General features: G+C 44.3%; 1 protein-coding gene across 1 annotated transcript in view; it reads right to left on the reverse strand.

The window, feature by feature from the left end:
• Positions 1-5057: 5057 nt before the first annotated feature.
• The window catches only part of Ttc17 (tetratricopeptide repeat domain 17), an 80126-nt gene continuing 69277 nt past the window's right edge, over positions 5058-15906 (reverse strand). Inside the window, exons 23-25 of the mRNA XM_090347866.1 lie at positions 9214-9333; positions 7660-7803; positions 5058-6146 (exon numbers count right to left, since the gene is read on the reverse strand). Of these exons, the coding sequence (XP_090203992.1) occupies positions 6015-6146; positions 7660-7803; positions 9214-9333 (396 nt within the window). The 3' untranslated portion in view covers positions 5058-6014. The remainder of the gene's footprint in view (positions 6147-7659; positions 7804-9213; positions 9334-15906) is intronic.

The raw sequence follows: 15906 nt of genomic DNA on the forward strand, positions 1-15906 counted from the left end.
CAAAGTGATGAAACACAAATATTTCTCCAGACATTTCTACCGGGTGCTTTAAAAAAAAAAAAACTCCCTAGCCACCTTGCAGGCCTGTAATCACTGGCTTAAATAGTCATATTTTAAAATCAGGCTTCAGAAATGCAACAAAACTCTTACTATTTCTCAGTAGCATTGGGGTTTGAATGCAGGGCTTCAACTTGCTTGCTTTTGTTTGCTAAGTGGCACTCTACCATTTGAACCATGCCTCCAATTCTGTTTATTTTTTGTTGGTTATTTTGGAGAAAGACTTTCAAGATTTTTTTTTCTGAGATATGAAGGCCTGGCATCCGTTTGCCTGGTAACTTTTTTTTTGGTCATTGTGTCAAGCAACTGTGGTACATAGGCCTCTTGTGTTACAAAAGAAGGGGTGTAGACATGGAGGTGACCATGTGACTGGAGATGAGATACATAATTACCTTTTTTCAATATAATGTGGAGGATACCACCATATGGTATTCCATCAGCATCCTATAAGCAAAGCCTCAGAGAAATGCTAGAATTAACTGATAATCCTAACAGTAACAGAGAGGACTGAAGGGAATTGCCTTTCCACATGGTGGGAACAGCATGGTCATAGGCATCAAAAGGCAAATGTGTGGCAAACACCGAATTGTAGTTAAAGGGTAAGGTGGAGAGAGACTCTGAGTTTCATTCAGGACCAAGTCCAAACTTCTTCTCTGTGCTATGCTAACTTTCACAATCTGACCCCAGCCACCTCTCGACATCTGTCTCATCCACCCTCTAGCCACCGTTCTGAACTAACCTTCAGTGAGCAGCACAGTATTCAATTCATGTTTGCCAAGTGAATATATAAATGGCAGAAGAAAAATCTGGAAAAAGCATGCTGGGAGTGTAGCCTAGTTGTAGAGTGCTTGTGCTTGCTTAGCAGGCAGGAAGCCCTGGGTTCAATTCCTCAGTTCCACATACACAGAAAAAAGCCAAAAGTGGTGCTGGAGCTCAAGTGGCAGAGCACTAGCCTTGAGAAAAAAGTGTCCAAGGACAGTTCCCAGGCCCTGAGTTCAAGCCGCAGGACTGGGGGGAAAAAAGCAAATAAGCCATGGAAGAAGGTCTAAATTAAGACCTAGAAAAAGCAACTCAGAGAATGAGGACAGCGGACAATGTGAGTCTTTAACACTGATGTTTCTGACAAAGTGGACTTCTAACTCAGCTGTATCTGGCCAACTAGGTCCTGACACCTTGAGCAGGGAGACCCTAGACTTAAGCTCAATGCTGAGCTGTCTTACAGGACGACTGCAATGGCCTGTTTGCATCTGCACAGATGGGAGAATGAGGTTTGATTGAGGGCTGACCATTAGCATTACTGCAAGAGTCTGAGTTAAGAAGCCAATCTCCTCCACTGCTGCCTGAACCACTGCTTGGGGCATTGTGTGATGGTGTATTGGAGGCCTAGCACAGAGACAGAGCCCCACACAGTACTCTGTGTGCACGTGGGACAGTGATGGGAACAGACCTGTGAGTTACACAGGCAGATGGGTGCTTTCCTTCATTAGCCAGATTGAGAAGAGGGAGTCTGAAACAGATGGTGGGGCCCGTGATTTTTTTTTTCTAAGTTCTATGGCAGAGATGCAAGATTATTTCACTTTCCTGAGACTGGCTTCCTCCCAAATTGTCAGATGTGGGTGGAAATTTCTCAGAATGTCACAACAGGAAGCAAAGGAACCTATCAGTGCATTGCCTGTCAACATTGAATATTTAATGAGCATTTGTGATATGCGGGCTCTTCATTCAGTGCTACCAGACACAGTTATGTGAAATATAACACATATATGAAAGGGACAATGTCAATACACTTATAGTATCAACACACATACAAATGAACAGGGAACAGTTAAGAATAAAGCAGCCGTGAGACCCAGTTTACACATGGGAAGCAATATAAATTGAGCGCTCTCATCTTGTGTCAGGCAAATCTAAGCTTGGACTGAATGTGAACGCAACTGCACCTAACTGTGTGATCACGAGGAAGCTGTTTCACCTCTAAGTCTTAGCTTTCTCATCTTTGGATATAGCAGCTTGTAGTGCTGAGATTGTATGTCAGGGGTGCCAGCTTTGGACTGCCTAGCCTCAGGCTTTCTCCATCATTTCCTGCTGGTGGTCTTGATCAAGTTCAGATCACCATGAACAAACACTTTTGGGTCGGCACATGACTTCAGTGAACATTATCCTAATGGCAATTCTTACGTTTAGAATACTTTCTTTGTAACTGTCCTATTTTTGCAACCCTCAGACACATTTGTTAGTAGGCAAATCTTAAGACCTCCTTTACGGTTTGAGTTTAATGGTGCCCTTTATTTTCCTTTGGCCTGCTGAGCCAGATAACTCTTGGTTAGTGATAAGTTTTAATGTACTCAGATTAATACACACACACACACACACACACACACACACACACACACACACACACACACACAAACTTGTGCACAGTTTAAAAACATCTGGAACTGAATTTACCGCATGCATAGAACCATGTGGCCAGTGCTAGTAAAACAAAGGCAGGAAGTTGTTGCCAACAACAAAACACAATCTCTACTCTCAACCATAGATAGCTAAGAACCAAACACCTCTAGAGCAACCCCTGCCATGGAGCAGGGCCTCTTCTACCCTTCTGCAGACCATGAATTGACCCTTAAACACTTTGGGCCACCCTACAAGGATTCCTTAGTATCCCTGGCCATACTTCCCGATTTTCTGGTAGAGTATTGGGGACAAGCTCTACCATAAGGGTTAATGGCACCCCACAATCATTTCAACTGTGTGCTCCCCAGGGCCAAGAGTCAAGGAGTCCAGTCTCCCCTAATCTGAATCTTGGTTGACCAGGCCAGTGAAGTTTTCCTGCAGAGGCTCTGCCTGGCACTTTCCTTTCTGGTACCTGGTGTTCTGGTGCTTCATCTGGCTGGGCCTTGTCCTCTTTTTCTACTGGCTGTGGAGGGGCGGCTGGGGCATCTGGCAGAGGTGCAGGTCTCCTGCATAAAGGGTTTCTTTCTGATATCCAGATGGCTTGTTGCTGTTGTTGTTGGTCATAGGGCTTGACTGAGGGCCTGGGCATTGTCCCTGATCTCTTTTGCTCAAGGGTAGCACTCTGGTAGTTAATTGAAGATAAGAATCTCACAGACTTTCCTGCTTTGAGCTGATCCTCAGGTCTCGCCCTCCTGAGTAGCTTGGTGACTCACCAGGGCCTGGTTCAGATGGTTTTAATGAGTGAATTCTCTGCAGCCATGTCCCACCCTGCTTTGGTGTCACATGGACAGATAAGGAAAGGTTGCTTGTTTAGGACCCACTTGGATTCCAGAGCCTGAACCTGAGATGAAAGCAAGGTAGGTTAAAACAGTTCCTCCCTAATAACATCAGGGTACTTAGTGTGTCTGGGGGGGAAGAGAAGATAGGGGCAAATCAAGCATCCCCTTCTGTCCACAGTACCCGACTGAGGCCTGAATTCCCTTTACCTTCCCTGGGGCTTACCTAGTTGGGATGCAGTGCCAGGTGAGCGGGTCACTTCCTCCTGGGGTCCGAGCACTGCTTGGAGGGTTTGAACTCCAGGGTGGAAGGCCTGGAACACCACTGGCACAGCCTGGCTGCTGGGTAAGGGGTTCAGGGAGCACAGCATGGTTGAAATCTCCCTGGGGACTTCAAACATGTTCCCAGAAAACAGACTGACAGACAGGAAGCCAAGTGTCACTGGGAGACACTGAACTTGGATTTATTCATGGCTGGCAGTAGGCCCGCAGGAGTTTCTATTCCAAACTCTGATCCCCGACTAACAGGCACAAAGTCCTTTCATCAGGTACAGCACAGGTATTTTGAGTTCTGGTTTAGTTTCATGAAAATTACCCGCAAGCTGGTTCTAGCAATATCCAGTTCTGATAATGGCAGGGTTGGGCTAATTCTGCTGACAATAGCAGGTTTTCTTTATCAGTTCAAACTCTGGGCCCCTTCTGGAAACTTCCAGACCTCCTTAGACATGAGGACATTCACTATTTGTCCCCCATCCCTGAGAGCTGGAGGGCACCATCCATTTATATCAAGTTGGCACCAGTGTTAAGTCTAGTTCAGACTTTTAGTGAATAAATGCCCTAGAGAGCTCTGGGATGTGGGCAACTGGGCAGGAAGCTGCCAGGTGGGACAGGGAAGATAGCATCCTGGTCTGTTGGTATTGGCTCCCACCTTGTATCAGCAGTGGGCTACAGTGCAGCTTCCCCTTGACACTCCCCCCCCCCATCACATACACCTAACATGGAACAGCATTTGAGGTGAGGAGTAGTAGAGGCATAGAAACAAGCTCTAGTAATTTCAAAGAAATGCCAAATTCTTCCCCCTTCCTTTCACATGGGCAGATTCACATGTGTTCCAAGCTCAAACTCCTTTTCTATGAATCCAACTGGAACCAACTATGGATGGCTCTTGCCTGTGATGCTAGCTATTCGGGAGTCAGATCTGAGGATCATGGTTCAAAGCCAGCCTGAGCAGTAAAACCCATGAAACTCTGGTCTCCAATGAACCATGCCCCCCCTCAAAAAAAAAAAGCCAGAAGTAAGTCTGTGGCTAATGTGGGACTCCAGCTGCATACTTTGGAAGGAGGTTGCTGAGCTGCATGTGAGCCAGAGCCAACCAGTCTCTGTGAGGGAGCTGGTGCAATCTGTGTTCCTTACTGGAACACTTCCCAAAGGGAATCCTCCCCTTAACACAGGCCCGATTCTCCCCCCGCCCCGGGGATCTGGAGGAGGCTTGGATGGAGTGAGCCCCAGCACTTACCTGGGGAGCTGTGTGTGTGTGTGTGTGTGTGGGGTCAGGTTATTCCTCCTCTTTTGGAAGGCCAAATTATGGACCAAACTCTGAAGACCTGCATCTTTCTGTCACATGTGTCCCACCACTACGTTTACCTACCCTAAAGTGCAGTGATGGCTGTGGAAAAGCAGATAAAGACCACTTTGGACTTAAGCAGATGAGGGTTTCACAGCCATGCCATCAGCCTGGCTCTAAATGAAAATCACATCACAGTCCAGACCTGCCTTGCTCATAAACAATTTTTATTTTTGTGTTCATTATGTGCCCTTGAAGATTCCAAAATGCTGGAATTTTGATTCCACTGGGACCAGAGGTAAAGGCATTGTATGCAGACACTCAACCCTGGCTCTGCACGCTCTCCCGAGGAGCTAGCTGTGGTGGTCTCAGAAAGGGAGCCAACAGTCGCACCTTATTTCAAGATGGGTAACACAGTGAACAGAGAATTAGTAAAACATAGACTCAGCCTGTAGAGGGTTTCAAATATACATATTCTATATATATAAAACCTGTTATAAGATTTCAACGCATTGGGTTCTTTTGATTGGTAATTAAAGTACAAATGGTAAAGATGTTGCACGCCGCTGACTCCCCTGGCTCAGCCCCCCACCCTCCCCAACAAAAATAACTTACGAAGGTCAGGTGATCCTAAGGGTTTCTGTTGTAAATACTTTTAAAAATCATTCCCCTTTCTCCCCTGCAAACTACCTCTGAGAATGTAACATAGCAGCATGGAATGGACAGGTGAGGATGGCTAGGGGAGGGGAGAGCATGGACCCTGCCTTTCACCAACGGCCGAGTGGCATGACAGAGCCTAGGACAGAAGCAGAGAAGGTGCAGCGTGGCTGGGCCTCTGGAGAGGAGGCTTTGTGCACCACAATGAGAAGCCCTAGTGGCTTTGGAGGTCTGGGAGACAGAGCAGAGCTCCAGATGTGTCTTGGCTCAGTATTTACACAGTACTTTTAAGCTGCATTTTCCTTTGAAGAAATCTGTGTTTCCGAAGATTCCTCTTCTGAGGTTGGCAGGGGGAAGAAGGAACTCAAAATCAAGCCAAACCACATACTTTTGTAAAGGTCCTGTTTTAAGTCTTCCTTGGTTCATTAGAGGAGATTCTGACAATGATTGGGTCCTGCTCTGATTGTTGCTGAGACTGGGTGGAGGGGACAGAGGAGGAAGGGGCACTATGGAGAGCGTCGCCCCTTCTTCAGCATCAGGTGACACTGGATGGTCTGGATCCGGTTCTTGGCTGGGACAAACTCTGGCTGCAGCTTCAATGTGGACTCATACCACACCAGTGCCTTTTCAAACTCTTCCTGTGGGGAGAGAAGACAATGTGAGAGGGATGGCACCACCAGATTAAACATATACTGCCACCTCTGTATTGATATCAAGATGCAGCATGTTTCAAATGACCCAAATTCACAGAGAGCGCTCAGGCCGGGGAAGAGACAGTACACAGTGCTCCTCCCCTCCCCCTCCCCATACCTCCCAATGAATAACAACACAAACAGGAAGATGGCTAAGGCCAGGGAGCAACTGGAAACCAGCTGGTGCAGGTCAGGGCCAGCCACAGGAGTACAGTGGAGTCACATGCACTGTCATCACTGAGTTCCTGCAGTGTGCCAGGAGGGTGCTCAGTACCTGGGAGTGCTTCTGCTCATGCCTCCTAGAAACCACTGGGAATGCACAGCAAATGTTTGCTATGCATCTGCCTAGATTTTCTACTGTAGCTGGAAGGATGGAAGTAAATACAACTAGGCTTGTAAACTTCCAAGGTTTTCTCTTTTTTCTCCCTAACATTTAGGATTATCAATGTGGTTTGCCTCCACACTGTGACACTAAAAGCCTTCATCTTTTACTTAGCTAAGTAAAGAACCTTAGCCAGCTGGTTAAGCAACTGTGTTTACCTTAGTATGAGACAGAACTAGTCACCGATGGCAGCAAATTTCATATTTACTGGGGATAAAATGATTCTTCAATTTTTAGGTATAAAAATTGAGAGGGAAATCTATACATTCAGCAACATCAGTCTGGTCAGGCTTGACTTCCGACCTCAAAAGTCAAAGATGAAACTTGGGCTTATAGCCTAGGGCTGCTCAGTCTTTTAGCTTAGTGACAGTGGCTTGGTCTGAGCCTCAGGTGTGACACCACATCTCAGATGCAAGGGAATGGCATGATTCTTATGTTATATTTCATGATGGCAGCTTTTAGGGGCTCCTCTGATTCTAAGCTCTGAAACCAGGCCTTGCTTCTAAACCGAATAGGGATCTGGATGATAGCTTTGCCATCTTCTCTGAAAAGGGAATCCAAGAAACTCCTAGGATTACATCATCATTAAGCAATTGATGAGCAATATGCCCACCACTAAGAGGGGCTGGGAACAGGGAGAAGAGAAGGAGTCTGATCCATGAGGAACTTGCAGTCTAGACAGAAAGACAATACTTAAACAAGACAATATAAAAACACAGGAAGAGAAGGATATACCCAACCCAGAAGCACAGGAGTCGGCATGAAATGTCTAAGGAGGGTCTCTGGAACAGGCCATATCTCCAGACAATTGTAGATAAGTCTGATTCTAACACCAGTGTGAAACTCATTCTGAGGACCCACATGCTTACCAATACTCAGGATGCACTTTTGTCTTGGTAAGCAAAAAGGATCTCAAACCTCTTATCCATAAAATTTTACCCTTCATAGATGAAGCTGGTGAATTTTAGCCATACAATTTAGGGACAATGACATCATCAAAGACATAAAGAACCAACAACATTCAATGGTGCCACAGCAGTTGGTGAGGTGGCAGCGGCGGCAGCGGCCCCATCTCACCATGGCCACGTAGACATTGCCCAGTGTGAAGTGGTTCACAGCAAAGTGCGGCGCGATCTCTACCGCCATGGTGGCCACGATGACGGCGTCATTCCAGAGTTTGGCATTGTGCAGGATGTTGGCCAGGCTGATCAGGGGCACATCCTGTGGGGAGCAGGAGAATGGAGAAAGGGAATATTGCACTTTCATCGTGGATTGTTCTGATTGGAAAGAATGCCGCTACGGTTTCCTGGTAAATGACAGGGTATAAAATCCACAGTGCCAGTCGGCTGCTGTTTTGTGACAGGAGACCAAAGTACAAAATCAATGACTCCTCCCACTGACAGAGTCTTGCCCAAAATACCAATGAAGCAAATGCATCAATGGAAATACACCCCCGAGAGTGCAGTTGAGTTATTCTGGTGTGAGCTCTGCGAAACCACGGATTGGCTGAAGTATTTCTGCACGGTTCACTGTACTGCCTGGAACAGCTGGAAAAAATTCTGTCACAGGCCACATCTAGCCTAATGTCTGTTCTCCTAAAGTTCTGTTACAACACATTCTTGTTTTCCTTTATGTGTTTCTTCAAACTACCATGTAATTCTACAACACTACATGTAATATTATAATGGAAGAAGCAAGTAGCTGCAACAGATGCTATACTCACAGATCCTAAATGTCTAACTGGCCTTTTACAAAAAGTCTGCTGGGCCTGACAGTCTTGGTCTTTCTTTATTGCTTCAGAGCCAGTAATCCACAGTGACAGATTGAACAAACAACACTCTTGGCATCTCAAGTTACTTTCCCTTTAAACACGTGACCTGATTAACCTCTGGCTATCGCCCACATATGACGAGTCTATAGGAGACACAGAAATAAGGGATCCACTTTGGTCCTTGCTGGGCACCCACATAGTGCATGTCCTTAGATGAGACCAGTTCGGGGGGGGGGGGTTAGTAACTGGTCCCATAGCTAGTAAGAAGAAGAGCTCATTAGAAAGAAGCTCCTCCCAGGGAAGCCTGTGCGCCTCTGCTGTTTTCACATACTTCTGACAAGATGTATGCAGGCTTTTTCGGAAGTGCAAGGTCTGGATTTATGTGTGTGTGTGTGCGCAGCATGTGTGTGTATACATGCATACAAAATAAGCATATATATGCACATGTAAGTATATGCATATACATATACACACACAGAAAGGTAAATTTGCATCTGTCTTAGTGAACACAAGCTCCATTGAAGGGCATAAAGAGGCGCCATAGGGATAAAGTAATTCCCAGAGAGGGTTCCAGGTGGCTGCCTGTTTAGCTGGTGTGTTCCATGTACAATGTTGAACTACGATGGAAGAGGTCCTAGTGATGTGATTCTAATACCTTTGTCACCTGTCAATTTGCTGAGGTGAGGGGAGTGTGCTAGTGGGGACGTTTCCAGGCTTGCTGTGGCCCTCTGCCCCATTCTATCCCTGCACCACCTCCATTACTGGCTGCGTGTGAGGAAGCCTAGTGGAAACCTCACAATAAATGCCTGGGCAATAGAAAGGACATGGATGACAGCTGCTCCATTCGGAGTTCCACTTACCTTCATTTGGTGTGGTGCGTAATGGAGGGCCTGGCGGAGGCAGTCAATTGCTTTCTTGCCTTGGCCTTTCACTCTCCAGTAGAGGGCTGCCATGCTGGAAAGGACCCAGGATGTCTGGTTCTGCAAAGGAATGGTCAGCTAAACCTGGTATCTGTCTAGTAATATACTAAAATGCTCAGATTAAGAACAGTAACACACACACAGTTCACTACCATTTACCTGAGTATTTATGAAATGGAAATGTGTTTATAAATACTATGTTTGGGTTCTTGATAATGCCTCTCTGGCCTTGGCAATACTGTTTGCACTTTTTTGGTGGGGGCAGTTCTAGGGCTGAAACTCAGGGCCTAGGAACTGTCCTTGAACTTTCTCAATGCTAGCACTCTACCACTTGAGCCACAGTACCACTTCCAGCTTTCTGTGCATATGGACGGTACTGAGGAATCAAACCCAGGGCTTCATGCATGCTAGGCAAGCAATCTACCACTAGGTAACATTCCAAACCCCTAAGTTTTATTTGTTTGTTGGTCATGGGGCTTGAATTCTGAGCTCTTCAGTTCAAGGCCAGTGCTCTGCCTCTTGTGCTACAGTGCCACTTCCCGTTTTCTGGTGGTTAACTGGTGATAAGGGTTTCATGGATTTTTAGTCCCCTCGATCCTCAGATCTCGGCCTCCTGAGTAGCAACCATCACCTGGCTGCTCCCAGCCCTTTACCTGCTCATTTTAATAAACAAAACACGTTAAGTACCGTGCCCAACCAAGACCACTAAATAGTAGAAACATGTCTATGCCAATGTGCTTGTTTTATTTAGTATTTTCTAACTTTTTGAACAGGTAACTCACATTCCAAAAATCTGGAAGTAAGCTGGGAGTGGTGGCTCACGCCTGTAATCCTAGCTACTCGGGAGACTGAGATCTGAGGATCATGGTTCAAAGTCAGTGCAGGTACTAAAGTCTGTGAGATTCTTATTTCCAATTAACCACCAGGAAATTGGAAGTGGAGCTGAGGCTCAAGGGGTAGAGCTGAAGCCTCAAACTGAAGAGCTCAGGGATAATATCCATGCCCACAGTTCAAGTCCCAAAACCAGAAAAAAAAAACATGGAAGTAAAAAAAGTTACACGAAGAAAAGCCTGCTCCCATCCTCATTTTCACTGTATAGAAGACCTTTGGTGTCTGTGAGCATATGATTCCAAGGAGACCATTGCTTAGGACGAGCTATACATATTGAGGGATGCTGGTGGTTCTCATCTGAAATTCTAGATACTCAGGAGTCTGAAATTGGAGGATCATGGTTTGAAGTCAGAATATTTGTGTAGGGGTGTATGTGTGTGTGTATCTATGTGGTGGGGTAGGGAGAGAACTGCTGGGACCTGAATGTAGGGCCTTGCACCTTGAGCTTTCTGCTCAAGGCTAGTGCTTACCAGTTGAATTAAACATTCACTTCTGGCTTTTTGTTGAATTAAGAGTCTGAATAAAGTTTCCTGTCTACAATCCTCGGATCTTAGCCTCCTGAGTTGCTAGGATTACAGGCATGAACCAGCAGTACCTGGCTTAAAAAGAAATTCAACATTAGGTTTCCTTCCTTCCTTCATTTGACTGTTAAAATCCCCTGTCCTTCCTTCCATCTGTCAATCATGGGGCTTGAACTCTAGGCCTGGGTGCTGTCCCTGAGCTCTTCAGCTCAAGGCTAGTTAGTGCTCTACCATTTTGAGCCATAGTGTCACTTCCAGTTTTCTGGTGGTTAACTAGATAAGAGTCTCATGGACTTTTGTGTGCAGGCTGGCTTTGAACCTCAATCCTCAGATCTCAGCCTCCTAAGTAGCTAGGATTGCAGGTGCAAGACACAGGTGCCCAGCCAGACACTTCTTTTAACATTTACAAACTATTATTTTCATAGGCAATGCTTGCATCCCTGTTTATCACTTTGCTTGGCAAATTGTATGTCTCAGATAATCTTCCTGTACAGAAGTTCCTTTGTGTTAGGAAGTGAGCCTTTTCCAGTTCTTTAAGTATCTTTATTTTTCCCTCTTTGTAGGTCACACAATGACAGGGGGTCTGGAATCTTTCCAAAATTATCCCCTGGTTTTGCCAGTGCTCCCAGACAGGCTGTCATTTTAGGCATTACTCCTCTCTCTGTAGGTGATATGTCTTTCTTCTCTGTCCACATGAGTCCACAAACCTGTTTCAATTTTTCTTCACTGACTTATCTCACTTAAAAGTAAATGGCAGACTAAGCCTCTACTAAGCATCTCCTGAATAGATGAATGAATGCCCATTATGGTAATTAGCAGGTTAATCTCTTTCAAGTCCAAATCCATTTTATAATTTGCACCATGGTCTTGTGGCTGTAATGCAGAAAACTGTATTTTTTTCTTTTTGTGTAGGCTTCAGTTCTGTGAATATGTGCACTAAGAGACTGGAAAGCAAGAGCGAAGGGACTTTTCTTTTGACACAACCTTTGTTGTTTCCGGGAGCCTCTTGACTTTCTTAGACTTAGCAGTAGCTTTTTTCCAAGGAATCCATTTCCTTTTAGGAGAAAATGGTACTTAAAGACTGCATTACCATCCAGATCTGGACTTCACAGATAGTTAAGAACATGGGCCATTTGGCTTTCCATGACTGGCTTATCTTACACAATATGATCATCTCCATTTTCATCCAATTTCCTGAAAATGACATAATTTCATTTTTCTTTACATCTAGTATTCCATGCTGTGTATGGGCATGTGTGTATATATGTGCATATATATATATATATATATAATAAACTATTTATTCATTGGTGTTTGGCATCTCAGATGATTCTAGACTGGCAATAAACCCTAGCTGCAGTAAGTATGGATATGCAGATGTTGGAATACCGTATATAGATTTACATTCCCTCAGATATATGCCTAATACTGGTACACCGGGGAGTCTTATGAACTTTTCTGACTAGATGGCCTCAAACCAGGATCTTCTACTTTATCAGGTATTGGTTTAGTTCCTCTTTTTGCTTTTGGGATCCATTTAGTTGGTAGATCCTGTTCACCCTTTTACTGTAAAGCCAAGATTTTTGCCAGTCAGCTGTATTTCTAGTAAGCAACATATGACTAATTTAAACTTGCTATTGTGTCTTTTGGAGAACTGAGATGACTGATATTCAGTATTACTGAAAAATATGCAGTAACTCCTGCCTTTTTGCTGTTTGTGAGACTTTTTGTTGTCTTTCTTTCCTGCTCCCATTTACTTATCTGCTCTCTGGTGAGACTTTCTTACTTTCACTTCCTCTTTTGTATGTAAAACTGTGTATTCTTTCTGTAGTACTGCTTTAGTGGCAATAATTATTTTCGTTTTTATCATGATTGTTATTTGTCCTTCATTCTGCTGGGTGCTGGTAGCTCATGTCTGTAATCCTATTCAAGAGGCTGAAATCTGAGGATCACAGTTTGAAGCCAGCTGGTCAGGAAAGTCTGCAAGTCTCTTCATATTTCCAATTAGCCTCCAAAAAAGCTGCAAATGAAGCTTGGCTCAAGTGGAAGAGTACTAGCCTTGAGCACAAAAACACAGGGACAATGTCCAGGACCTCAGTTCAAGCCCCAGGACTTACCTAAAAGTAATCATTCCAAAATCTCCCTGTGTTTTAAGTATCTGCTGACAAATCTGTTACTCAAATGGCTTTTAAACTTTATTTGACTTAGTGTTTCTCCTGCAATTTTAAACATTCTTTGTTCTGCACTCATTATTATTATTACTATTATTATTATTATTATTTTGCCAGTCCTGGGCTGAACTCAGGGTCTGAGTGCTGGCCTTGAACCTTTTCTTCAAGGCCAGCACTCTACCACTTGAGCCACAGCACCATTTCTGGATTTTTTTCTATGTATGTGGTACCAAGGAATTGAACCCAGGTCTTCGTGCATGCCAGGCAAGCACTCTATCACTAGGCCAAACTACTGGCTCTGCACTCATTATTATTTTAACTATCTTTGATAGTTATCTTTGATCTCTTGAGTATCCTAAAAGCCTCCTGAATCTGAATGACTGCTTCTTTCTCAAACTGTGGGAAATTTTGTCTATTTTATTGGATTTATACTTTTATTCCCTTTAGCCTGTATCGCTTCTCTTTCTTCTATGCTCATAATGCTTCAGTTGGTCTCTTAAATAGGGTACCAAAGATTTTGCATGTTCCACTCATACTTTTCCCCTTGTTTCTTAATTTGACTGTTAAAATCCCCTGCCTTTAGTTCTTGATATTCTGTCTTTAATTTGATCCATGGTACTGGATTCTTTTCCAGGATTTCAGAAAGGATTTCCCAGGTGTGATGTTTCTTGTCTCCTGCTGACACCTGGATTCTAGTTCTTTCAGACTGTTAGAAACTTGAGACTTTAAGCCACATTGTTCCCACATTTCATTCTTATGGACTTGGTCCTTTACCCCAAGGTATCACTTGGGAGAGAAGAAAATAGCCTCGAGGATCAGTTGCCACGCAGTTATGGGGCCTGTAGAGAAACATGGAAAGCCATATGGCTGAGTCCTGTATGCTGTTCTCTGCTATCGTCAGGGAAAGGCAAGGACACAAGTCACCTACTGAGTTATATGAGTGGGAATGACCTATCTAGCTAAATCTAAAGGACAGCACTGCAGAATAGCAGCACCAGTAGGGGCTGGGTGTGTGATCAAACAATGTGGGCTGGTAACTGGTTCTGACCAAATTGGCTGGCTGCTGAATGTTCAGCATGAAGTAGTGTCTGAACCTGCACCCATGGAAGTGGGGACATAGTGGGAGAACTACTGCACCAGCCTGCCTGGCCAAACAGGACGATGTAGCAATCTGGCAGCAGATGTGGAGACTGTTTTGCGTACATGGTGTTTATTAATCTAAGCCAAAAATGGAATCTAATTAGTGTATCTGCTGACAGTTGGTGATAGCAGCAAGGAAGACTCCAACTCCCCAAAGAGATCACTGATGATACTGGAAAAATATATAATAATGATCAGTTTAACAGTTGAAGCCAAGAGAATGTGGAGATCTTCGGTATTCTGTGAATGGTAAATGGGAAAGCAGCACTTCTATCATTGTTGCCATTTGCTGAGGCACTGGTGTCACAGTGTATTCTCAGACTAACAGTATCACCTGGAAACTTACCGTGAGTGCAGATTCTCAAGTGCACTAACACCAGATGAGTGTATGTGAAAGAAGGGTCAGCAGGACCCAACAATCTGTTTTAATGGCAGTTATATCCTGCTGTCTGAGTTCTGTATTAAAGTTATTAACACAGGGTCATGGAACTTATTTTGTGAGCCTACTATGAAAATCAATGTTGCATTAATAGCTCTTCTTTTCTGCAATCCCAGCAGGGAAATGTTAGCTGGTAGCCAGCAATACAGCTTATGGTAAAAATGAGTGGTTGATAAGCCATACCTGGACAAGGTGACTGTAAATAAACTACAAATACCTAGTAGGAAGCCAGGGAATTAACTTTCTGTTTTTTTTTTTTTTTGGTCAGTCCTGGGGCTTGAACTCAGGGCCTGAGTACTGTCCCCAGGCTTTCCTAAAGGCTAGAGCCTTTAGGAATCAAACCTAGGGCTTCATGCATGCTAGGCACTCGACCACTAGGCCAAACTCCTGTCCCCAAGGATTTGAACTTCTGAGTGTTGTATATCTGGTTGTCTGGCCCTCTGTGGGGCTTTCTGCCCATGGGACTATTAAAAAAAAAAGATTGTCTTTTTTTTTTTCTCCTTTTGTTAGGTCTGTGGTTTTATAGTCTCCTTGCTAAGCAGGCTTTTTACCACTTGAGCCACAACTCCAGCCCTTTTGCTATTATAATCAAGGTAAGGTCTCCTGTTTTGCCTGGCGTCAGCCTCAGGTTACAGTTGTTCTGCCTGTGGCCTCCCATACATGTGATTAAAGATGCACCCAACGCACTCAGACTGCTTAATGAGGTGAAGTCTCACTATTTGCTTGTGGTGGCCCAGCAATCCTTCCAATATATATTATGTGCTTCCTGTGTAGCTGGGCTAACAGGTGTGTGTGAGCCAATCAAAGTATTGACTCATATGGAACTTGTGAGGTAGTTACCATACCAATTATTTGTTCCCTGACACTGGGTGGAAGAAGGAAGTAGGCTTGGAACAGCATGGGGCCAAGGGTGTGAACTAGGGGGGACTTATTCTGGCGGTGCATGGTTGATGCTGCTATGGTGGTGTGCTGCTTTCCTAGCCACATCCTTCTGAGGGATGTCCAACAGGTCTACTGGGTATGAAATGTCTTCAATGGACCAAAGATAACCCCAACTGGCCAGGGCAATTTCCTTTGCTGTTTGGGTCACTGCAGTCATGAATTCTAACTTAGAAGATAATTACTGTCTTTGCTTTATATAGCCACACTTATTTACTCTGGAAATTTATACTTTCAATAGCTCATCACTATTTCTTGTATTTTTGCACTTCAATCTGTGATAAATTTTCCTTCAGTCTGAAAAACACATTCACTGATTATTTAGTACAAGTTTGTTATGGTCTTTCAGATTCTGGTGGCCTAAAAATCCTTAACTTGTGCTTTTAAAATCTGAGATAAAATTTACAGAGAATAAAGTTGACATCCTAAGTGTAATGTTGGTTTTGACAGTAACTTAGGGACAGGACAATCCAGAAAGGGCTTTTATGATGTTTCCCACCTGACACCTTTCCCATGACCTTTTCCACTGGTC

The sequence above is a fragment of the Megascapheus bottae genome, chromosome 16 (assembly GCF_031878675.1).
Source record: "Megascapheus bottae isolate mThoBot1 chromosome 16, mThoBot2.hap1, whole genome shotgun sequence".
NCBI classification, from domain to species: Eukaryota; Metazoa; Chordata; class Mammalia; order Rodentia; family Geomyidae; genus Megascapheus; species Megascapheus bottae.